Here is a 24,669-nt window from a genome sequence, read left to right as displayed (position 1 = left end):
AAAGTTATAGGAGAAATAACAGGTACCAGTGAGAATATCCAATACTAAAACCTCTAACTACCCTGTCAGGAAAATGCCCACTCCTATCCTGGACTATCTTAAGACCTGGGATGCTAAAGAACAGGAACCAAAACCACAGGAGCTTAAATCCCAGGATAGTGAAGCTAAGGATGAGAATGCTGAGAAGAAAGATTTGGAATCTGAAGAAAGGTTAGATTCAAGAATGTCTTTAGTGGTCACAGTTGGTGCAGCGTCTGGGAAATATTCTTATCACCTACTGACWAACAATCTAACCAAATGAAAGGAAACTATCTAATGGGTCTTTCTGGTGGATCTAGCTTTTCTTTGTCACATGAGAAGCATATTTTCCTGCCTTTAATGTARCTGACACAGCCTGTATCAGTTACATTAATTACATGAAAGATAATTGTTCKTGCTTTATTTTTCCACTCTCAAGTCCTTTGTATCTTATATGTGAGGCTTTCTTCTGCTGTAATAGAAATTAGAGATGCACCGATCCAAGTTTTAAATATGATAACGTCGCAAAAACACAAAATCTTAACAAGTATTTTTATGTCTAATTTCTAGTGCAGATATAAGAGCTTGTCAAGAATTCCTCAATATGGATAAAAGAAAAGTACTGGTTTCAGTAACAACTTTTTTCACTTATAAGAGGACATGTTTTTCCATGCTATAAGTGGGGGGAAAATGTAGAAGCACARACTTGTTTCAGCATTTTATWTTAAAGTCTTCTTCACTCAGTAAAAGTGTCCAGAGTGCCGTGCGTTTACTGGACAGAAAAATATTGAATTTTCACCCTAWTCCATTCACAAGTCGATTTCTCGGTGCATCTCTAAAATTATGGTAACTTGGATTACGGACCTGCCAGAAAACAGAGGGGTCAAAACTGAGTTGGTTTTTAAGGTGGACCGGGGTAACCCTCACCCTCAATTTTGCCAAATTATCAGTTTTTCCTCAACATTGTCTTATGTCCACATATTAGGATGTCCTTCTCATCCAACCTGAATCACTACGGCATGATGCACGTGGCCAGTGTAAGTGATGTCCTGCTGGACACGTCTTTTACACCACCCTGTCAACGTATGGGAGCCATGGTTTCTTTCCGCTCCTTCCAAGAGTTTACAAGGTCAGAATCTTTTTTTTTTATTAAGAAAAAGTTCTACCCCTGGTATCACTGAGAAAAATTTTTTTTTTTACATTTATAAAATACATTTTATGATTCTTGTCTCCTTGCAGGAACATTAATGATGTCTTGAGCTGCTTTTCTGACTCACCCCCTGCAAGTCCAATGTTCCCTGATGGAGGCAACCCTGTCCTGTACGGTGAAGAGGACAACAAGGTGAATACAAGAGACCAGCACAGCCATGTAACTGACCTGTACATTTGTATTTGTGTAATCCAAAAGAAATGCCGCTTAATTTATCATGCAGAGTGTCCAGGAAGAGCCTATCCACATCCTGAACGTAGCAATAAAGACGGACGGCGACATCGACGATGACGGCCTGGCAGCCATGTTTCGGGAGTTTACTCAGTCAAAGGTTAGCTCTGTTGACAAACAAGTCTTTTTCTCAACTTCAAAAGCAGTTAGAATTTGAAATGCACAAAAAAACGTTCATGCAGCGCTGAAATTGTTTTATTTCAGAAATCGTTGCTCTTTGAACATGGCATCCGAAGACTGACATTCCTAGTAGCTCARAAGGTAGGAATTTTGATTTCCATGGAGCACACTGTCTGCTTCTCCGCATGTCACCAATTGAGCAGTTTTAATGGCATCTCACAGAATATAACAAATGTACTAAGTCTTGCATGTTTCTTTCTGCAATTATTTGTATTTTATAAACAATTATATTGAACTGMATTACTGTGGTAATTACACTAATAATTTGAAATTTAGCTTGTCTTCCCTTTCTCTCTTTCTCTGTATCTTTCTGCATGCCTCGCTTTTGTTCATTTTTGATGGTAGGATTTCAGAAAACAAGTCAACTGTGAGGTGGACCAAAGGTTTCATGTAAGTACTGAGAAACAAGTGAAGTCTGGTTTGTTCTTGCTCACCTTTATTGAGGAAGAGCGTACTAAAAATCAARTTAATGTCAAATCTAACTTGATTCTAATAAACATTCATCATTAAATAGTCTCCTGTAATAGACAAGTTGTCTTTTTTCCAGTATTATCATGTCTTTCCATCTACTCTGACCAGTTTCCATATATATGCTAATGAAAAGCATCTCCACAGCATAATGCATCCACCACCGTGCTTCATGGGGGTGGATGGAGTGTTCAGGGTTATATGCAGTCTAAGTCTTCAGTCTCGTATAGAAGTTTCCATGTAGGCCAAATGTTTAATCTGGTTTCATCTGAGCAGAGAACCATCTCCCACCTCTTTTGGTTGGTTCCTGTCTATGCTGATGAATCTACATTTATATAAAAAGGAAACCATGTATCCTTCTCTTCTTGTTTGTCAATTTGAATTGAATTTGAAAAGATTTGCATGTTTTCCACCTCTGTTATTTTTCATTTTTTTATTTGTCTTTTTGTAGAGGTATAACAAAAGCCCAATCACGCCAGCTGCCACATCTTACTTTCATAGAGGGTATTCCGCTAGTTTTCCATCCTACGTGATGTATATATTCATGCCTAGGTCTCACCTTGTAAAATCTATTTTTTTTTCTATAAATCTATAATGTTAAGTAGAAGTGATGTTTAATCGCGGCGCCAAATCATGTCTTTGGAGGTTTGCAGCTCTCTCATCATCGCGTCGGCTGCGAGTTGATAAGAGCATCTCCAATCGCCCAGGCATTGTTTTGGCAAGTGGGACGCTTCATCTGATAGCGTCAAACAACGCTACCAGGCATTATTCAGAAGATCACATGTCTCTGAGGGAAGAAGATATTTTATTCATCAGCATAGCAAGTGCTGCATGTATACGTGGCTTGTCAGTGCACCAATGATAACTTGCTGCTTTTGTGAACACTCTGATTGTTTGGCTGATAAATTATAGCGAGAAAACATCAATGCACCGCATTAAGAACGCAGCAGACTTGCTCACTGCGGAGCAGTGAAAGCTAGAACCAGACTATCCCTTTTGCACCTGCTATGAAGTTTGAATGCTTTAAAGGTTACCTTCTACTAATGTATGTTTTTATCACAAATTTTATTCACAGAGAGAATTCCCAAAATTCTTCACATTCCGGGCGAGAGATAAGGTAGGTGTTGGCCTAAAACGGGTTAAAAAGTGTCCACTCTTTGCTAAATATCATCAGTTGCTAACATTAAACTGATTAACAGTCTTCCATTTACATTATATTTGGAAAGAAAACAGATTTACCACCCGTACCCCTCCTTCAGCTCTCCTGAGTCTTATTCTTTCCGAAACGGTGATGACTCGTCTTGTCCAGCACGCCTGATAGTTTCTGTGCAACTGCACTCCACTAAARCTCATTACAGTAATGAACTCTTTAATTATGTTCCCCATTTAAGAGAAATGACACCCATTAGCAGCTTCCTGAGATTAAGATTGTTCAGGATTTCATTTACTTAATACATTGTGTTGCTCCAAGGCGTCTCTCTACTCTTATATCAACTCGGTCCTAATAYGTTCTCCTGCTACTTCTCCTATTAAAAAGACTGTTAGATGTTATAACTAGAGAAAATGTGTTTAGATATGAGTTGAAAGAAGCTTTTTCAAAACTTTCTTGAGCTAACTGTTGGTTTCGTCTCTCTGCTTTTCCTCTCAGTTTGAAGAAGACAGGATCTATCGACACCTGGAGCCGGCGTTGGCTTTCCAGTTGGAGCTCAATCGCATGCGCAACTTTGCACTGACCGCCATTCCCTGCGCCAACCACAAGATGCACCTGTACCTGGGCGCAGCCCGTGTGGAGGTGGGCACAGAGGTCACCGACTATCGATTCTTTGTCCGGGCAATCATCCGCCATTCCGATCTGGTCACAAAGGTGAGAAAAGATGGACACTCCCCCCCTATCTACATAATCAAAATCTGAATAATAAGAACAAGATTTAAATTATGAATGAATTTTCTAGCCTACCTATAATGAARTGTTATTTATATTAGTATCAAGGGTGCCACTATAAAACAGGGTTTCATTAATATTTTAAGATGAAGACATAAAGATGAAGTTGACATTTTTTAACTGTCTTTGGCATTCGTTTGTAATAGTTTGTGCTTTAAAAATAACATCTAACTTTGTATTCTGCCCTTCACAACAAYTTCCACACTAAAGAGTGGGAGTTGGTGAGGACCTGGWAGCATCTAGTTGTGGGGTGTTGTTTAATCARGAAATAATTTGATTTTTGAGTTTCTTGCTAGCTGTTCACCACGTCAGGGCCAGTCAAAGTAAWAACCATCCCATTYCTAACATTRKCATTAATGAGATGYTGGTGCATCTCTTTTCCCAAATGGCTTTATAATATRCAGGATTTTTTTCTTAATCTTATTCAAACTGCTGTTCTGTTGACTTAATAGGAAGCTTCCTTTGAATACCTTCACAATGAAGCAGAGCGTCTTCTGCTGGAGGCCATGGATGAACTGGAGGTGGCTTTCAACAACACGACCGTGAGGACGGACTGCAACCACATCTTCCTCAACTTTGTCCCTACCGTCATCATGGACCCATCAAAGGTTTGCGAAACATTTGACACGCTGCACAGATTATCATAAGCGAGTTTGCTGTTTCATAATTTAATTCCGCACAAACGTCAGATCGAGGAGTCCGTGCGCTCCATGGTGATGCGCTATGGCAGCCGTCTGTGGAAACTTCGCGTCCTRCAAGCTGAACTAAAAATCAACATCCGCCTGACTCCGACTGGAAAGCAAATTCCCATCCGGCTCTTCCTAACTAATGAGTCAGGCTACTACCTGGATATCAGCCTGTACAAGGAGGTCACTGACTCCCGAACGGGACAGGTGGGGCCCAAAGATCGACAGGTGGGGCACTCATCCATTTTCCATTTCATCCTCTTTTATTGTCCAGTCTTGGGCAAGGGCAAGGGACTACAAATTATTTCTAGATAGTTCTGGTTCTGGTTGCACTTATTGAGTGAAGAATTTTTTTWAAATTGATTTTAAAAAGTCACTTTTAAGATTTGTGACAATTCAGAGGGGATCCTCTATGTGGTTTTGTGCCCTTGGCCTGGTGGACAATTTTTTGTGTTATTTTGCTTCCTGCAGCAGATGAGGTAAGACTTGCTTCATCCAGTCATTGGGTCATCATCCTTCCATCCCTGTGAATTCATTCATTAACTTAATGTTAAAAAGAAAAAGGCTAAATCCATATTAATCCATTACAGAACATTTACTTTGGTGCACATTTCCATTTTTTTGTTTGTTTTTTAGGGGGCTTGGGGGATGTGGGGAAGGTCATCCATTGATTTCTTCATGTATTCCTTCTACATGACTGAGAGGTTACTATTTTGGTTTTATAATTGAAGATTGGAGAAACTCATGAGGCCAGTAAAATTTAAATAGGAACCAGTCTTTTACAGTTTGWGTATATCAAAGCTTTAAAAAAGGAGAATATTGTCCYGTTTGAGCCAATCAGTTGCTCAAYCTGTTTTGTTTTACAGAATAAGAGAMACATTGTGGGGCTGGGTGATAGACACGTGATCAATATCTATTATCTAATATAAAATTTATAATTTCGCTAAGCTCTGATCCAGAACCGCACTTCGTTGTAGGTAGAAGGCAGAGGAGAGGCTTTAACTGCTCAACCTCTCACGGCTTAGCTAAGAAAGATTTGTGGCATCAACTCACTTCACTCGCTCTTTGGTTACCTAGCAACAATTTGTTAAGTAACATGCCAGCAGCAGTTTCATGTTGCCCTCAACATATTCGGCCATACTTCACTTCTCGGAGGTCCTCACGTGCTCAAGCCGAAGTCGTAAAGAGAACGTCCCCAGGTCCCGAAGCGAACGTCCGCAGGAAACGTTTTGTCAAAGGTATTTTTTTCTTAAGACTGTGGACGTGTACTCGGTGTCGGACTGTGTTCACATCGAACTGTTTGCGAATTGCGACACCGAGCTGACCATGTTGAGAGTCTGCTTTGCGTGACTGCTACTCTCTGTGCAGCACCGACAGTTTGCGGGTGCCTGCTGGAGAAGAAACGGTTCCAGGTGTCCGACTTGCTCAACAAACTTRCTAGYATTTATTATGATTGWGGGAAATGAAGGACTTGTGAGAAAATGTAAGCTTGAAATCACCGTCCACCGACAGTGCACGCGGAGTATATGGAGCGGAAGTCGTTTTATGTTGTGCCACCGTGGGGCGCTTTTGAAAGTTCGTATTGGTGCGCGAGAACCAAGACGGTGTTCTATCAGATAGCCATACGCTGTCAGGATAGCATACATGCAGTGAGTGCGCATGCCCGCGCATGCGCATTAAGAAGTCCGACTGTCAGTGGAGTTGTCAGTTTAGCATACGCAACAATCTAGCTCTGAATCTAGCTTTACTGCTTGAAAAATAATAAAAACAAAAACGTCTTGGTGTGTAGTGAAAGGAGAAAATGAGCAAAACGGCTTAGAGGACCTTGTTGATAAAAGAGGTCAGTAGTTTGGAAGTATTTTGGATATTTAAAACAAAAACAAACAAAAAAATAATTATTGATTGATATGAAATGACATGAAGTCTTTATTAATTACAAACATGTATAATGTCAAAGAAAAATAAAATGGAGAAAATTAATAAAACGAGGAAGCAAAAGTTTCCAGTTCAAAAAAGAGTAGCAAGAGGACAAAGCTTTCTAAATCCTATGAAATGCTTATTGTAATACTTTTCAGCCATATTGTCCAGCCTTATAATTACTTCAGTCCAAAAAGTAGTATTCCACTGCGCTTGTGAATTTTCAGCAATGCATAGAGACAAGAAACTTTTAAATTCTTTTTGTTGTTCAGACTTAACTGGAATTGATGAGTTGGACGTTTTACAAAATCGGTTAATATAAATTATSGGATTTCTGATAGGTGCATCTCTTTTTCTTTAARTCAGAGAGGATTACTGTTTATAGTTGCAAGATAATTTAACTAGAAATGTAATGTCAGTGGTACTGTGATATGYCATAATCATTAAATAATTATTTTATTTTTTCCATTTTAATCCCAAGTCTGAAGACAACAGTGCGTAAGTAAATTGGTAATTTTATAATTTGTCTTTCCAGATTATGTTCCAGGCGTATGGTGACAAACAAGGCCCCTTGCATGGCATGCTAATCAATACACCTTACGTGACCAAGGACCTGTTACAGTCCAAGCGCTTCCAGGCTCAATCTTTGGGAACCACATATGTCTACGACTTTCCTGAGATGTTCAGACAGGTATTGTACAGAAACTTGATTCTTATTAAAACATGTTGCATATTTCTTAACATCCATTTCTGTCTTTTTGATATCGCCTAGGCTTTGAAAAAGTTGTGGAACTCTAGTGAGGCCTATGCTTTCCTACCTGAATGCCCGCCTCCTCCTGATCTCCTCACCTTCACCGAGCTGGTTCTGGATGCCCAGGGTCAGCTGGTGCAGATGAACAGACTCCCAGGAGGAAATGAGGTCAGTTAGTTGAGCTGCATAGATGAAACATGTAATAAAAATGGAAGTTTTTCTGTCAATATTTTGACATGTTTATATTTTTAAGTATGTAATTCATGATTTCCTCTGTAGGTGTCTCTGTTGCTTTGGCTGTATGTTTGAGTTGTTGTCACGCACTTTCTTACCTGCAAAGCTCAGGATTTTAGTCTATAAAGTCAGAACTTTTTCAGATGATTACATGTATATCAAGCAAAAAAAACAAACAAATATTAGCAGTTTATATAAAATCATGTATCCAGTCTTGTAGCTTCTTTTTTAATCAGTCTTAAAACGAATCTTAAAATTTTGTATTCATAATATGTTTTTTTCCCCCTTTATCACTCTAAATTGTCTTATTTGTCTGTGCAGATTGGCATGGTGGCGTGGCGGATGACTCTGCGAACCCCCGAGTATCCAGCAGGACGTGAGATCATAGTCATAAGCAATGATATCACTCACAAGATAGGCTCATTTGGACCTCAGGAGGACATTCTGTTTCTGCGAGCTTCTGAGATGGCGAGGGAGAGCGGCATCCCTCGAATCTACATCGCAGCAAACAGCGGCGCCCGCATCGGCCTGGCGGAGGAGATCCGRCACATGTTCCACGTGGCCTGGCAGGATCCAGCTGATCCATACAAGGTCAGGAAATGTTTCAGGCATCATAAACCAACTCAGGGTTGTTGGGTGTTTTTAAAATCGATGGGTAATMTGCGGAGAGTATTATTTATTTACAAAAACAAATGTAGTTTTATTCTTCTTACAAGATTTTTCTGTTTTTATAAGGGGGGGACGTTATCTGTATTTCCACAACTTCATTTCAAAAATCCATATTATTTTCTATCAACATTTCTGTGTATTTATGTTTAATTTATTATGAGTTCTATATTCTCTGCAGGGTTTCAAGTATCTGTACCTCACACCTCAGGACTACAAGAAGGTCTCGGCTCTTAACTCTGTACATTGTGAACATGTGGAAGACGAAGGAGAATCAAGGTAATATTTGTTGTGGTTTTTTTGTTGTTGTTTTTATCACAACAAAATCCTGCTACAGAATGCAAGAAGTATGCATCGTTCTGTTGAAATTGTGTAAAATTCACAAAGTCTGCCGGTCACATTTGGTTTGGATGTAAACTGTAGATCCTGTCATGCAGGTACAAGATCACTGACATTATTGGAAAGGAGGAGGGGCTTGGTGTRGAGAACCTGAGGGGATCTGGAATGATTGCTGGAGAATCTTCTTTAGCTTATGATGAGATCATCACCATGAATCTGGTAAGACTAAAGCATACACGTTTAACTTGAGCGAAGGCTTGACTACTACCTCAAACGTCTGTGGGTTTCATTGGCATTTCATGTGATAGTAAACACAAGGTATATCGCTGTAAAATGTCCATGTGTATAAATCTGAAAAGTGTGGCAAACATTTCACCTGGTACCGAAATAAAATCCACTGCAGCCAATTACTTTCAGAAGTAATCTAATTAATCAGCCCCTACAGCAGGGGTGTCAAACTCCAGTCCTTGAGGGCCGGTGTCCTGCAACTTTTAGATGTGCCTCTGCTGCACCACACCTGAATAGAATAATTAGGTCATTAGCAAGGCTCTGGAGAACTTACCTACACAAGAAGGAGGTAATTAAGCCATTTGATTCAGGTGTTTTGTACCTGTGGCACATCTAAAAACTGCAGGACAGCGGCCCTTCAGGACTGGAGTTTGACACCCCTGCCCTACAGGATATTGTCATGCTTTTTGTTTTTTTTTTGTTTTTTTTATTGTTGCGGCCTAAAAATCACTAATTTTGTTATGTTTTTCAAAATGTTGCAATCAAAATTGCAAATGTTATTGTAAAGCTTTATTTTTGCCATAACTTGATCTTACAAAAAAGTTGAAATTGCTGCACATAACYTTCCCAAAAAAGACAGGCTTTTAACATAGCTAAAATTTAAAGTGCAATTAACATTTGCACAATCCTTCTTGAAATGGCATCCTTAAGACAAATAAAATCATATCCTGTGCAGTTGTGAACATGCAAAAGAAGAGTCAAATATTGGTATTTCAACATAACATGAGCTGTACACACAGTATAAGCAAATCCTAGAGAACACATCAAAAAGTTTTTAACCGTTYATCATCGTTCATGTTGCAGGTTTGGCTTTCAAGAGATATCCTTAAACAGGAAAGTAAATTAGAGTAGGGCAAAAGAGACTGGTCCAAATTCAGCCGTGGTGCAGTGATTGGTCAGAAAAGACGGAAATACAGAAAAATGCTAYCGTGATTGGTCAGATTTGCGGAAGAGTCGCGATGATGGCTGAATTTGTATTAACAGTTGCRATCTCAACTTCCTAGAGGGACTAATTATTAATTAAATGGTGTTGAAAGATAATGGTAGTGGTGGCATCACTATACTTTGGGAGATTTGACAAAGAAATTTAAACCTGCAGCCAGAGAGACAATGGAACAATTTAAATCAAAGCATATGCATGTATGCATGTCTTAAAGTGAACATATCCCATATTGCAGCTGTATGCATCTAAAGGTGATTCTGCAAAGTATTGACTCAGAGGGTCTAAATACAAATACACATCASACTTTTTAGATTTTTATTTGGTAAAAAAATGTTAAAACGTGCATCCTTTKGTTCTGATACTCTGTTGGTATATCACATAAAATCCCAAGAAAACGTTTTGAAGTTTGTGGTGCGAACAAGGCAAAATGTGAAACGGGTCAAGTCATACAAATGCTCTTGGTCTATTAAAAATGGCATGTTGCTACTTTGAAAATATCTGATATTTTAGGACGCTTGTCTCACAGGTCACATGTCGAGCCATCGGCATCGGAGCCTATCTGGTGAGGCTTGGACAGAGAACTATCCAGGTGGACAACTCTCACATCATCCTCACTGGAGCTGGGGCTCTCAACAAGGTAGAATGAGCTCAAATGCACAATCTGTGCTTCGGCACAAAGACAATTTACTTTTTTTTTTTTTTTTGTTAGTGGAATCAGTGTGAGCACCAAATGAGCTGTTCCTTAAATTAGCACCAATAATGAATCTGCATTTTAATGAGGAAAATCTCTTAAAGGATTTACTAGTTGACTATTAAAATTTCAAGCCATTAAGGAGAGAAGTTCAAATAAGTGTTAGTGAAACACTTTTTTTTTTTTTTTACCTGTTTTGCGATATAATGAAGAAATCCTTTAGAAGGACATGATTGGAGGACGAAGGGGGTTTTTGTGTTAAAAAAGAGAAAAGGATTCTGCTCTGATTTTTTTTTTTTTCTCGTGGCTTGTTCCGACTCGCTGATCCTGCAATTTTCAGGCTCGCTCCTCTCTGCTCTGCTCTGTTCTACAAGGATTCCCTTTCCGACGGCAGCCACGGGCCTGCCTGCCACTCAAAGCGGAATAATTGAAAGCGAACCATGAAGCTGTATTTGCATAGAAATAGAGTGACATGCCAGAGGCTGCAGTGCAGGACACCCATATCATTTGTTTTTAATCAAAATGAAAAGTTTTGCTGATGCAGATTGTTTTTCTGCACACAATTGATGTGTGTGTGTGTGTGTGCGTGTGTGTGTGTGTGTGCGTGTGTGTCTGTACGCTTCATTGCCTCCTGCTGTCTTGCTTTCCATTCTCTGTCCTTGTCAGTGCATTAGGATGACTCCATTTCAAATTATATGACACGCTGCAACATGGTAAACCATGCAAATGGCCAAATGATGGCATACAAATATTCCTGGAAGCTCAGTTATTAGATCGCCCTGCTGTTTATCTCCATTTGTGGGAGCAGTGATTGTTATTTAAAAATATTTGCAGTCTAGATGGTGTATATMTGTATGCAGCGCTGTAAAATAGCATTTTCCTTTCCTTTTTTTTGTCACGTTTACAGACGAGAATAACCTGAATATGATTGACAGTTTCCAAATGAAGATCTCATTTACTGCTTAAAAAAAGTTCTACCKAAAACCTAATAACTTGGGTTGACATCGGTGACAGCATCTAGCGTTTTTGGTAAACAACAATGAGTGTTTTTGCATCACTGGGAGAAATTGGAGGGTCAAAACCTCAGAATTATTTTATGATTTTTCTGCCTACTTCATGCTGTCAGACAAGATGCACTTATTTTTTATTCTGCACATCAGACGGTTGGGCGTCTATTRGGAAATTTGGCCATTAAATTTAGTCACGGTTTGTTCACTATTTAGGAAGATGTTCCTTTGAAAAAACAAATAATTTGAAAGTTGCTGTTCGGGTTTACTCAGGTTATCTACGCCAACTGATATTAGGGCCGCAACTAATGAGTAATTGATTTTTCTGTTGTTTTTTCCGAAGATTAATCAGATAAAAGATTGGCACATTCGGCAGATTGTTAATTTAACCCCTTTTTTTATACAACATTATAAATACATTAAGATAAATAAATAACTAATTCAATCCCCTTTTTAAATAAGAAACAAAATTGTATTGGCTATTGCAAAAATAAAGCATTAAATCAGTAAATGCTTGGTTATTTGTTGGAAAGGACTCATCTGAAGCTAAAACTAATCCTTCCAGAATCRACATGTGAAAAGCTCAACCCATTCTGCTTAACCTAACATCATTAATAATTTCATAATTGGATGACAAAAACTGCCTAATGTGAGTTGTTATTTTTCTTTGTTTGTTTTTTTTACTACAGAATTTGAGCCAATTAAAGTTAGAGCTATTCCACTTGAGGATTTCTAAGTAGAACATATTTATGGAAGCAGTTTATTTACTRATTTCAATGCAAAATGTAAATATTTTTTGAACAGTTTTACCTTAATTTTACTGCTCTGAGTATGTTAACGCTTGTATGTTAACAAGAGTTAACATACTCCAGTTTACTCTTGTTAACAGTTGACAGTCATTTCAATAATCGATTCATCACGATTATTCCAATTAATTGTTCTATCCCTATCTGAAGATAAAATACATTTCATGATCTGCAACATTTAAGTGCAACAAAAAAAACGAACCTGAATAAATCTGTATGGGTAAAGTCTGTTTTAATGAAACTGTATATTTAGTTTCCATTCAATTTTGAGGAAAGTGAGGAATCTCTTCCAGCTAATCCGTCATGTGGATTCTTGGCTATTAGCTGAAACGTAATAGGGAGCAGCAGGCGGCCACCCGCAGATCATCATTTCATTAGCTGCTAGAAAACGCTCCGATTTTCATGGGGAGTGGATAGTAACTACTACCACAAATACCCCAGTGAGCTGTTGCTACCAGTTGGCCTCTAGTTTTTCTCCTCCCAGTCGTCCCGCTCTGTCCCTCATCCAATATCTCCTCCTCTCCTCCTCCTCCTCTTCTTCCTCTCTCCGCCACGGAATCTTAATGAAGCAGGCGATGGCCAGAGGCTCAGAGGTTTTGTGTATGTCAAGGTGACTGTAATGTTTCTTGGGGCTGCCGCCTCTCCTGACAGCTTTAGGAGAGTGCCCCAGATTTGTAGCCAGATACATAACCATTAATGGTAATAAAGAAAGTAAATGATGGCTGAAAAGGTGAGAGCTGAGGGTAGGGATTGAGCTCCACTCTTGATTTTTATGGGAGCATGTCAGCGCCCAGCCACCTGTTCTGAGCTGCTTATGAAAATAGGGTGGGCTGACAGGGGAGACTTTATGACTTCACCTGAGTGACATGGAGAGAGAAAAGAAGTTTGAAGCTTCAAACTTGCTCCTTTATGAAGCTGGTTACATCTGGACGATTCACAGCTTATGAACAAAAACCATGCAAAAGACCAAAATTAGTTTTTCATCATCTCTGAAAATTATGGGGTAAGATGAGGCAGGATCTGTTTCCGAGACCACTGGCCTGTTCCTGCTGTGATGCTGCGCTCTCCGGCTGGTTATCGCCTCTATTGACAAAGATGTTGTTCCTTTTAACGTCTTCATCTGTGTCAGATCTCATTAAACTCGGCTGAAAATACCTTCAGCTGTCAATGTTGGATATTTCTTTGACTCGGTTTGAGAGCTTTTGGAAGAGGTTGTTATCAGGATTATGAAGTAATCGTTACTTCATAATCTTTTCTAAGAAAAGGTTTTTCTTAGAAAGTAAGAAAGTTTAAGGATTTAAACTCCTTAAAAGTTTATACATTTATATTAATATTTATATTGTTCACCCTGTGAGCGATTTTAAACCGAAAACAAGTTCCTTATTTGTGTGAACATCTTGGCCAGTAAATCTCTTTCTGATTGCAATTCTGGGATTGAACCGATTAAAATTGTTGTATTTTCCTTCTTAAACCCGACAATCATTTGTGTTTTCAGGTGCTAGGCAGAGAGGTGTACACCTCCAACAACCAACTGGGTGGAATTCAGATCATGCACAACAACGGTGTGACCCACAGTACTGTCTGCGATGACTTTGAGGGAGTCTTTAACTTGTTGCAGTGGCTGTCTTACATGCCAAAGGTAATCTTAAACTTGTTGACTTTCACTCATATGACATTAAAGAGCTGTTTTTTGTATACTTATAATGTATATGTTCCTTAGTTTAAATCCAATCCAGTACCCATCATCAGTGCAAAGGATCCCATAGATCGTCTGGTGGAGTTTGTGCCGACCAAGACACCTTATGATCCTCGCTGGATGCTGGCAGGACGTCCTAGTCAAAGTAAGTCCCTTATGTCTCTGAAATAAAAAAAAATAGACATCCTATAGACATTTCCCACAACTTTGAAGTTAATGCCGATCTTACTAAAGAAAGTAAATATTTCAGACAAAAGTTAGAAGATATATTTGAGTCCATATCACCCAGCCCATTTTTCCTCATCCTGTTCATGTTTCATGCTCTGTTACATGTGAGGCTTAGGATTTGGTAGTATTTACTCTTCTGGCTTCTAAGCTGTGATGATAAATATAATTTCTCAATTTGATGTTGCTCCTCTAATTACTAATCCTGCTTTATCTGCAGCTGATAAAAGTTGCAGTCTGATTCTCTGCGTCTTTTGAAGCAAACGTACAGATTCATCATTTCAGACCAAGAGTTAAAGGTTGGAACAATTCATTAGAATATATAAAGGCTATTAAGTAAATAAAGTATTAGAGGCAAGGTCATCAGCAGAATGTGTGTAGTACATCTTACTCTGCAGGTTAAACAGTGGTGTAATTACAGAGGATTTGAGGTACGGTGTGGGAACTCTGTCAACTTCTCTGTTAGCGAGGAGTGGCGAGGCCTAATTGAATGGTAACCTCAAAGGCCGGGCATGTTCCTCGGAGTGTGCAAGCAGAAAAACTGCTGAGCTGGGCTGCTTCTACAGTCATCCATCATGGCCGCCGCTAAGCACACAGAAGGAACAAAATGAGGCGAGACAGAATCCAGAAACAAGTTGAGGAAGTAGAGGGAGAATTATGTAGCGATTGATTTGGCTGCTTTGGGTGCACCATTCACGTGAGGTCTGATTCAGCTATGTGCTTTGTCTTGACRCTCGTACCTCCTCTCTTTGTGAAGATCCAAAGGGTTCCTGGCAGAGTGGATTCTTTGACCAAGGCTCCTTCATGGAGATCATGCAGCCCTGGGCTCAGAGTGTGGTGGTGGGCAGAGCCAGGTATATTCAACACTCACAGAAACATTAGCTTTGTGAAACGTTTTGGCTTGGGAGTTTCTTTGTGACTGTTTTCCTATTTTTTTTTCAGGTTGGGAGGGATACCTACTGGTGTTGTTGCAGTGGAAACCAGGACAGTGGAGCTGTCAATCCCAGCTGATCCAGCCAATTTGGACTCKGAGGCAAAGGTAAGATTCACTCTGAGTGAAAAGGTGCAGTGCCTCACCAGATGTTTCCATTCTTCCTTTGTGACCTTCCTTTCTTTCTTCCTTGTCACCTTTCTGGCTTCATCTTTCACTCATCTCCTTTCTGATTTTCTTCTTCCTTGCTTGTTCCCTTACATCTTTCTATCTGTCTTTCCTTTTCTGTTTCTTTTTGTCTTTTTTTCTATTTCTTCTTCTTCTGTTTGTGTTTTGTTCTCATTCTCTTTCCCTGTCTTTCCTTCCTTGTCTATTTTTTTTCTCCCATCATTCTTTCTTTACTTGTCTGCTTCCTGTTTTCTTCCTTGTGAAAAAGTCTGGAATCTTTTCATAAAATATGTGCAGTGGAAAAGCTCAAAGGATGCGAATACCTTGGCTGGACACTGTGTATTAGTATTGGGATACAAATTGTGGTATTGATGCTAAATATCCTGTTTTTCTATGTATAGATCATCCAGCAGGCGGGACAGGTGTGGTTTCCAGATTCTGCTTTTAAAACAGCTCAAGCCATCAAGGATCTGAACCGAGAGGGTTTACCTCTCATTGTGTTTTCCAACTGGAGAGGCTTTTCTGGGGGAATGAAAGGTATTTCTCCTCCTTGGTCATCTTCGACTATGAGTAAGGGCAAACTTTCTCTAATCTAACTTTAAACGATTCTTCCCAGACATGTACGACCAGGTGTTGAAGTTTGGAGCCTACATTGTGGACGGACTGAGGGAGTACAAACAGCCTGTTCTAGTTTACATCCCCCCTCAGGCGGAGCTGAGAGGAGGCTCCTGGGTGGTCATAGACCCCACCATCAACCCCCGTCACATGGAGATGTATGCCGACAAGGACAGCAGGTAAGTTCATAAAGCTGAGAGATATAAATTATTAACGGGGTTGCTAAAACATTCATCCCTTTTCAACTCTTTCACGTTTTGGAATTTTACAGGACAATCATAAATATCACCGGACTTAATGGGATTTAATGTGACAGACCAATGGGGAGAGGACGCTTTTATTCCTTATGCTTAAAAACTCTCTTTAAATGGATGTCGCAAAAATATCAACCCAATCTTTATAGCTTATTTGTTTAAAATCTTGAAAACTGCACATAATTTTCTATTGATTAAACAATCATCTTCTACTTTATGTTGGTCTATCACATGAAATCGCAACCTAATCTTTTGACGTTTGTTGTTGAAGTGGAACTAAATTGGATTGAAAAGAATCTCAGTTATTAACTTTTATCGTGTCTCTTTTTCAGAGGTGGCGTGTTGGAGCCTGAAGGAACAGTGGAGATCAAGTTCAGAAGGAAGGACCTGGTGAAAACCATGAGGAGAGTAGATCCAGTCTACATGGGCTTGGCCGAGAGGCTTGGTGAGCCCTGCCATCTTTACACCTGATGCTTTTTCACTTGTAGCCCTCTTTTCAGTACACTGAGTTGGTCATACATCAAGTGGGACAGTGTGGTGCTTTCCCCCACCCTGCTTTATTTTGGTGTTGATTGTGTCATCTTCCCTGCTGTCCCCCGGGAGACGTGTCAATCACAGCCCACTCGGATCAATCACCAGCTCCCCGGTGCAGGCTATCGATTTTGGTTTGCTCTGATGCTGCGCTGGTTTGGCGCTTTAAGCAAAACATGATGGAATAAAGGTGGGCTTCTGGAGGGCTGGAGAGCTTACAGATTGGAATTGACAGAAATCAGCAAGGGGTTTGGGGGGTTGGGAGGTGGGAGAGGGGTGGGAGCTCCAAAACAAAATGCTGTTGATTCCTTTAGCTTCATTCACATGGGAACTTGAATTGATGGTAATGGGATAAGGAGATGAGGAAAGGTGAATACACACTGGGAGTTCTTTTTGATTGTATAATTTTTGTGTTTTAGACTCGAGCTTCACCTTTATTGGCTTTGGCAACAATGATTTATGCAGTGTTTATCAGCCACATTAAAGGATATTAGTGTTAATGAGTCAGTCTAAAAGTTATCAAGAATCTATTTGACTCTAATATGTCAAGAGGACGGATATTCTGATGGTCTAATTCTAATTTTTATGGTCTAATTTAATCTATATTGGGGTATTAAAAGAGGCAAGCAAAACAAAGTCCAGAGTTTCAAAGCTACTTTGAAAATCCAGCAGCCTTTGGTATTTGTTTTATTGTTTTTGTCTCAAACCAAACATCTCAGTTTTCCAGGTTTTCATACTTAAGAAGATTGAAAAAAGTCCTTTTGTTTCTAACAGAATTTAGAAATGTTAACTATGAGCTTGTGCTTCGAAGAAAAGCGGGAAAGACGTTCAGCAAAGGAAGGAGGACGAGAGGCGAACTCGGGACGGTCAAACATGGTTTTCTTCTGAGTACAACAATGCAGAGTCCCAAACGCGACTAAAAACATGAGCAAAGAAAGTCAGAATTTCACTTTAACACCACAGCGTTTAGAGCGAGCGTCCTGCATACTGAGACTAGACACACTGCTTTACACTAACCCTTGGTGGCAGAGAGGCTTTTAGSTCAAAATGGGCAGTGGAGTTAATCTACATTATGTAATATTTAAACATTTTAGGTTAATCAGATGCTTTAATGTTGACAGCATTATATATAATGAATGGCTATTCATAGAATTCTTTTAAAGCATCTGAGATCAAATTTGTGCTGCTGTTGAATATCAATGGTCACAAAATAGATTTTTTTTATTGCATTAAAATGTTACTAAGCAGTTTAAAAGACATATATTTAAAAGAAGAAAAAAAAACAAAACAAGAACTATGAACTACGATTTAATTTTGTCTATGTCCTAAAATCCACACTGACTGGGCAGAAAAACAAAGACTCTTTGGGTTTTCACCATTTTGCTTTAAATTGTTGTCATTTGACTCTGAACAGGAACTCCGGAGCTGAGCCCCGCTGACCGCAAAGAGCTGGAGACCAAACTGAAGGAGCGAGAGGAGTTCCTGCTGCCCATCTACCATCAGGTGGCTGTGCAGTTCGCCGACCTCCACGACACGCCGGGCCGCATGCAGGAGAAGGGCGTGATCACGGTGAGAGCTCAGACCTCCATTTGTTCACGTGTGGCGTCAGTGGGAGCGTGTAGTAAGTGAATCACCTGAAAAGCCCCCAGGGCAGCATCGGTCTAGCTGCTGCTGCACCTGTCCAGTGAATAATGTTTGGTCTTACCAAGCTGCGCGACTCGTCTTCATAATTATCTTCTGATGACCCTGGTGAATCACCTCACCTAGTATAGAGCAGCCTGAGGCAGGCCTCGGCTCAGTCTGCACCTCCACAGTCCCATCCCTCACACACACACACACACACACACACGCGCGCGCACGCACACCTACACACACACTCTTTGCTCACATTACCAAAAGGGTGTTTCACAGATGGATGGTTGCCAGTGTTTTATTACACACAGTATTCACCCAAGAAGATTATTATTTGAACTCGACTCCATGTTTACCTTAGTCTGCCTAGAGAAATCTGTGATTGAGTCTTTGACTGACTGTGATCACTCAACTTGGAGGTACGCATTTCTTTCACAAATGTTTAGAAGATTTCCTGCAATTTTTTATATACTTTTATAAAAAACATCTAATAAATAACCTTATTTTTAAAATTATTACCTATTAGTCTTCTTATATAGTCCAACAGAAACCTTGGGATATTCCACTTTTCAGACTTTGAGTTTTTCCAAGTCCTCTCCAATGTAAAAAGCAGAACATTTTATGAAATTGTAAACACATGAGACTATCTATAGTATCTAACAGTCATATTTTGATACTTACATGCCATCTGTTTGCCCTTTTTTCCCACTCAGGATATCCTGGAATGGCAAACTTCCCGTCAGTTCTTCTACTGGCGTCTGAGGCGCCTGCTGCTGGAGGACACGGTGAAGAGGAAAATCCAGGCAGCCAACAGTGARCTGACAGACGGCCAGATTCAGGCGATGCTGCGGCGCTGGTTTGTGGAGGCAGAGGGGACTGTGAAGGTAAAAGCCATAGATACATGAGCCTCAGCTGATTTTGGAAGTAAAGTATGAAAAAGTGTTTTTTTAAATTATTTTATTCTGATTAATAGAGTCAGAATATCAAGATTATCAAGAATATCAACATTATAGTTCAAAAACTATAATGTTGCGAGTCTGTGGGGATGGTGTTCTTCAAGTCTTACTCAGCATTTTATAGATGTTCACTGATAAACTTCAAATGGGATTTTTCATGCACCTTTTAGCAGGAGTCTGCAGGATTTGGGTCAGTAGAAGAAAAATGGCTAGAACAAGTTTGCCTACCCACCAGTTTTTTTGTTTCATTTTATAAGCTAACTTCTGGATGTTTMAAAAAAAAAWATATATATATATATATTCTCTGTATTAAAATGAAACTTGTAAAACTGTTTGCTAAATTATCAAGTGATCAAATCGAATTCCCACCATCATGGACCTGTTTTTATGCGTTTATAAGGAAACTCTGCTAATTCTGACCATATCAAACGTTTTCTGTATGAGGATTTTTATTTGTAAAATTTGATCTCTTATGCAGCTATCCATTATCTGTGTTTAGTGTTATCTCTCACTTGAAGTGAGCCAGTGGTCCAGCATCTGTAGGTCGCTGCGTGAGAGACTCTGCGGTTAAGCCAGCCGACTCACATCCGGGTCAGCCGCAGCAGCGGCCTTAATAGACCTCATGAAGGGAAACATCAGACGAAATGGGCCGGTGCTTATCACCAAATAATCAGCCGCAACAGATTGGTCAATAAACTAAAACATCCCTCAAAGATCCAGGAACGGCGCTTCCCTCCCGGGCCGGTCTGGGTTTCAGACGAGCAGCTGCTGCTGCTGTGACGGGAGCCAGCTCAGCGGCGGAGATCGCTCAAGAAAAAGGCCTTGTTAGCTCATACGTTACTCCGGTCCCGCCTGCCTGTCTTAAGCCACAATTAATCACGGCCCTGGCACGCGCAGATAGGAGAGCAACACACTGTTTCTTAATTAAAAGCAAACAGATTAAAAATGATTAATAAAGGCATTAAATGTTCTCGTGGACCTCAAGCAGGACTGCTCAGGAGCAGCAAGAGCCTAATAAGGCTCCCTCCCTCCCCCCAAATCTTTGCTAAGCCCTGCAGCCTGGCTTTGTTTGGGAGCAGAAATAACTGCACTTATGAATGCTAATTCTTGATTTTTTTTTCTGACCAGACCAGTCAACAAGAAATGAAGACTTTACCTTTTTTGCTGTTATTCATATTTATTTGTTCCTTCAGGAGGTGCTATAGTTTTTACTCATTATCTTTATGTATATAAACTGAAATGACCCTTTTCTTTTCCTTGTCATCACCTATTTCCGTACATAAAACTGAATTTTAAATGATCTTATTTTCAAATAAATTCAAACTATGTAATTTAATCCTGAACCTGAAACACTGTCCCAATGGGGAAACACGGTAGCGGCAGAGTCATGCTGTGAGGATCCTTTTCTTCAGCTGCTTAAAATTGATGGGAGGCTAGCCCTAGAAACCACAATAGCATGGATTTGAACAAATCATATTAATTTCTTGCATGGCCCAGTCAAAGTCCAGCTCTAAATCCCATTGAGAATCTGTCGCAAGACTTGAAAATTGATATGTACCGACGCTCGTTATTGAATCTGACTGACTGAACTACTTTTAAAAGAAAAAAATAATAACACACTTTATTTAACTATTATCAATCCTTTTTTTTTTTTTTTTTTTTTAGGCGTATCTGTGGGACAACAATGAAGAGGTGGTGGCCTGGCTGRAGAGGCAGCTGGCCGAAGAAGAGGGTGCCAGGTCCGTCATCGACGAGAACATCAAGTACATCCGGCGGGATCACCTCCTCAAGCAGATTCGCAGGTGACGACTCGCACGATTCTGCTCTAGAAATGAGTTAAAGACGTTTCGTCGTTTGAGCTAAAGCCTTTTTTTTGTCATTTTTCTTCCAGCCTCGTGCAAGCCAATCCAGAGGTGGCTATGGACTCTATCGTACACATGACCCAGCACATCTCCGCCACGCAGAGAGCTGAGGTTGTGCGGATCCTGTCCACCATGGAGGCGTCTACCTCGTCCTAACAGGAGCCCCATCTTCGTCTTGCTCTCTGTTGCAGCAGTGGGAGAAATGACTCTGAGCTGGAAACACTGGACCAGAGGAGCCGGCTTGATGCCCCGGCCAATACGGGACTGCTGATGAAACGTTGGCAATGATTCTCGCTCAGCAAGACGTTAGATAGTCGACGTTGGCTCTTAAAATTTAGTAAATTGTCTCTCCTAAGTCTTAGTGCTTGTGTAAGTTGATTTTCAAGTGCAATTTTAAGAGAATTGACAATGTAGAAATAGGTGGTGACTAATATTTAATGTTTAGGGTTTATTTATGGATGGATTTTGTTCTTTGGTATCAGTGACCTCCATCCCTTTGATCTGGAGCGTTCACATTAATATATATATATTTACGTATTTTTTAAAACAAAGCGATACTGCTGTTAGAAAAGCACCTTGGTTTGTGACATATGCTTGTGAAGGTTTACAAGTGTTTTGATGACCGGCTCAACAATGACAACGCGTCGCCTGGGGAGTTGACCAAAAAAGGAGTTTTTGCTCTGCTAAATAAAAAGCACTTAGTTACTGAACAAAGACGAGGGAAACGCCAAAGCAGATTTGGCCGGGGAAGCCCAGCGGGGAGCAGGACGAGGTCCCTTTTAGACCCCGACTGTTTCGCAGTTACCCTGCGGTGAGCGGTGGGCAGCTTGCCTCATAACAAAACCACAGCTGTCCCTTCTGTTCTCACCCACACACGCTGCTTAACAGGCACTTTAGTGCTTACTGTTCCCCTCGCGCTGCACCGAGAACCGCGCCTGCGCAGGACTCTCTCTCGTGGACGAACGCGCACGCACATAGTGGCACAAACTCTGTCGCGCACAGTGGGTAAAAGCTTAAAACGCAAATCGGTGATGGCTCAGTTGAAAGAGAAAGCAAAAGGAAGTGTGTTTGAAGGGATTAGCTTGAGGTTTTTAGCCAAAGATGTCAGTTTGAATTTAGGACAGGATAGGTAGCCAAATCAATAAATGTCTTAGAAATAACAAATGCTGCTGTTTACTCTATTCGACTTGTTACACGTCTGATGTTTAAATGTGACCCGCAAACACTTTTCTGTCTTGTTAATGAATGAAGTGTTACTGATTTTTAATGTTCTTGAAAGCACTGTGGGAATCGCATATGACTTGAGTTTGCTTCTGAATCCGTCTTGGACAGGAGATCATAATACTAGCTAAACGACTCTATGATGATGAATTCAGCTCTAGAAGTTTGTGTCATTTTTTTGCTCCGTTGAAATCTTTWCTCCTGCATGGATCAGTTCTGTGCCTTSAGTTCCGTCATTTACATGCTGACCAGATGTTTTACATGTAACCGTTTACCTGCAGACATGGAGGAGAACTTACAGTGATGAGCTCTAAACGTGTCAGCAATCTGAATAAAACTTTACTCATTTCCGTTTGTTTTTATTGCAAACTTAACATTTTGATTTGTACTTCTTCAAACTTCAACTGAACCTTTGTGTTTTAGTGAAATTTTACACAATAGACCACTAGCACATTGAGCAGCATGTACACAAGTCTAAGCACCAAGACATTCCCCCTAGCTCTGATTGGTTGTTTCAGACTTAACTGATTTATGCAGATGGCAGTAGTTKTTTTTTTTTTTTTTTCAGATTATGTTTTGTTACACTCACAATATAGTGAGTTTTAACAAATATGTAAAAATATATATATATTTACAAAAGTTACATACTGCAGCCTTAGGGCTTTTTTTTCAATAGCTTCACAACATTTGGAAAGTTTTAAGGAATATTAATATATTTGCAGAGCGTTTGGAGGTTTCMAAAAAAGTGCCTCACTAATTTAATTTGACAAATACGTTCATATATAGATGATTTGCGGAACAGATAAGCACATCACAGGAAGTCTCATTAATTTTTTCCAGTCAGGAACAAAGTCCGTCACTCCAGAGACTTTCTCCTGATTACTGGAAAATGATAGTCTTCCTGTTCCTCACACCACAGATTATTAAAGTGGCATTTTCTTTCTGGCTTTTAAACTTCAACAGTATTAAGAAGGATGAAGCAGATCAAACAAATATTGAGGGATCTATCATCCGTTTTCCCCCACTCCCCCTCTTTATTTCTGATTCTTTTAAATCATCCCCTTGGCTCTGTCAACTCTATTACCATCCAACCAACAAATATGTAAGACAAATTGAGTTGCATGCACCCAATACCCACCACAATTATAGAAGGCCCAATAAGAAAATGAGTCATTTGGAAGTATAATTGGAAATGTTCTTTGCTTGGTCTCTCTGGTTTCCCAGAGGGCTCTCCTCATTTGGTGGCATACAAGGCTGGCTAATTCAGCTTTTAATCACTGACAAACTGCAGAATCAGGTTAGTCCTGAGCCAATCAAAAGACGCGCGGAGTTTGGTAAAACTTGCAGGGAGCTGCTTAATGTCTTTAAACTTGTTAACCATCTGGACCCAGAGCGCCGAATTTGCTTTTTGTCACATCATCACTCCACATCAGCTTCACTGGCTCTGAAGCGCTTAATGTTACAGTAAAAGATCCAGTTTAAACGGCTCGTTTTTTATTTATTTATATATATGTATGTATGTATGTATGTATGTATGTATGTATGTATATATATATATATATATATATATCTCAAAAAGCTAAAGCCCCAGCAGTGACTGCCAGTTTCAGGCACAAACCTTCTCAACAACTGTACGCAGGAACAGAGAGAAATCCTAATGAAAAAAAGGGGAGAAAAGAAAATCACCGTTTGCGTTGAGACTGAAATGGACGCCTTAATATAGCGCAGAGGGGGAGACATTATCACGCATCTGAGGCACCCATAATTCCACATTCACGCGTCTCAATGACTTGACAGCACTTGAGAGACAAAGCCTGTGACCCAGTTGCAGGATTCCAATTAGCAGGGTGTATGCAACAGTTGATATGAAAGGAGAACAGGGTCTTTACAGAGCCCCAGGGCTGTCTGATTACTGCCTGAAAACACAAGTCTTTTGCCCGTGACAAAGGCTGGAGTGACACAGAGGGAGCGCCAGGCCTCAGCTGCTCTCCAGGCTGAGGATTCTGAAGAGCTCATCTCATCTAAAGCCCGCACTGCCAGGCTTTTTACATTTCAACTARAGTTAAAGTGCGGAGCGGCGGCCCGGCTGCTAAGATGCTTTTCAGACGTGTCCAGTGGGTGAAGTGGTAGATTTTTTTCCTGCCAGACTCGGGTCAAATGAATGACCTCTAACTCAAAATCCTGTCAAGTCAAAAAGAAAC

At 40.1% G+C, this 24,669-nt stretch overlaps 1 protein-coding gene across 1 annotated transcript in view; it reads left to right on the top strand.

Annotated features, from left to right (window-relative positions):
* The window catches only part of acaca (acetyl-CoA carboxylase alpha), a 36,750-nt gene extending 13,934 nt beyond the window's left edge, over nucleotides 1-22,816 (top strand). The window contains exons 26-52 of the mRNA XM_017308504.1: nucleotides 23-210; nucleotides 1,004-1,147; nucleotides 1,258-1,360; nucleotides 1,452-1,559; nucleotides 1,664-1,720; nucleotides 1,985-2,029; nucleotides 3,183-3,224; nucleotides 3,756-3,971; nucleotides 4,502-4,657; nucleotides 4,739-4,942; nucleotides 7,188-7,343; nucleotides 7,425-7,571; nucleotides 7,959-8,228; nucleotides 8,485-8,582; nucleotides 8,741-8,861; nucleotides 10,400-10,510; nucleotides 13,873-14,016; nucleotides 14,098-14,218; nucleotides 15,056-15,152; nucleotides 15,241-15,337; nucleotides 15,799-15,934; nucleotides 16,014-16,191; nucleotides 16,599-16,711; nucleotides 18,212-18,366; nucleotides 19,143-19,313; nucleotides 21,051-21,187; nucleotides 21,277-22,816. Coding sequence (XP_017163993.1) covers nucleotides 23-210; nucleotides 1,004-1,147; nucleotides 1,258-1,360; nucleotides 1,452-1,559; nucleotides 1,664-1,720; nucleotides 1,985-2,029; nucleotides 3,183-3,224; nucleotides 3,756-3,971; nucleotides 4,502-4,657; nucleotides 4,739-4,942; nucleotides 7,188-7,343; nucleotides 7,425-7,571; nucleotides 7,959-8,228; nucleotides 8,485-8,582; nucleotides 8,741-8,861; nucleotides 10,400-10,510; nucleotides 13,873-14,016; nucleotides 14,098-14,218; nucleotides 15,056-15,152; nucleotides 15,241-15,337; nucleotides 15,799-15,934; nucleotides 16,014-16,191; nucleotides 16,599-16,711; nucleotides 18,212-18,366; nucleotides 19,143-19,313; nucleotides 21,051-21,187; nucleotides 21,277-21,403 — 3,642 coding nt within the window. The 3' untranslated portion in view covers nucleotides 21,404-22,816. The remainder of the gene's footprint in view (nucleotides 1-22; nucleotides 211-1,003; nucleotides 1,148-1,257; nucleotides 1,361-1,451; nucleotides 1,560-1,663; nucleotides 1,721-1,984; nucleotides 2,030-3,182; nucleotides 3,225-3,755; nucleotides 3,972-4,501; nucleotides 4,658-4,738; nucleotides 4,943-7,187; nucleotides 7,344-7,424; nucleotides 7,572-7,958; nucleotides 8,229-8,484; nucleotides 8,583-8,740; nucleotides 8,862-10,399; nucleotides 10,511-13,872; nucleotides 14,017-14,097; nucleotides 14,219-15,055; nucleotides 15,153-15,240; nucleotides 15,338-15,798; nucleotides 15,935-16,013; nucleotides 16,192-16,598; nucleotides 16,712-18,211; nucleotides 18,367-19,142; nucleotides 19,314-21,050; nucleotides 21,188-21,276) is intronic.
* Nucleotides 22,817-24,669: the final 1,853 nt, after the last annotated feature.

This window comes from Poecilia reticulata, linkage group LG14 (assembly GCF_000633615.1).
Source record: "Poecilia reticulata strain Guanapo linkage group LG14, Guppy_female_1.0+MT, whole genome shotgun sequence".
Classification (NCBI taxonomy): domain Eukaryota; kingdom Metazoa; phylum Chordata; class Actinopteri; order Cyprinodontiformes; family Poeciliidae; genus Poecilia; species Poecilia reticulata.
The sequence above is the reverse complement of the archived record's forward strand: the minus strand, read 5'-3'. Positions and strand labels throughout refer to the sequence as shown.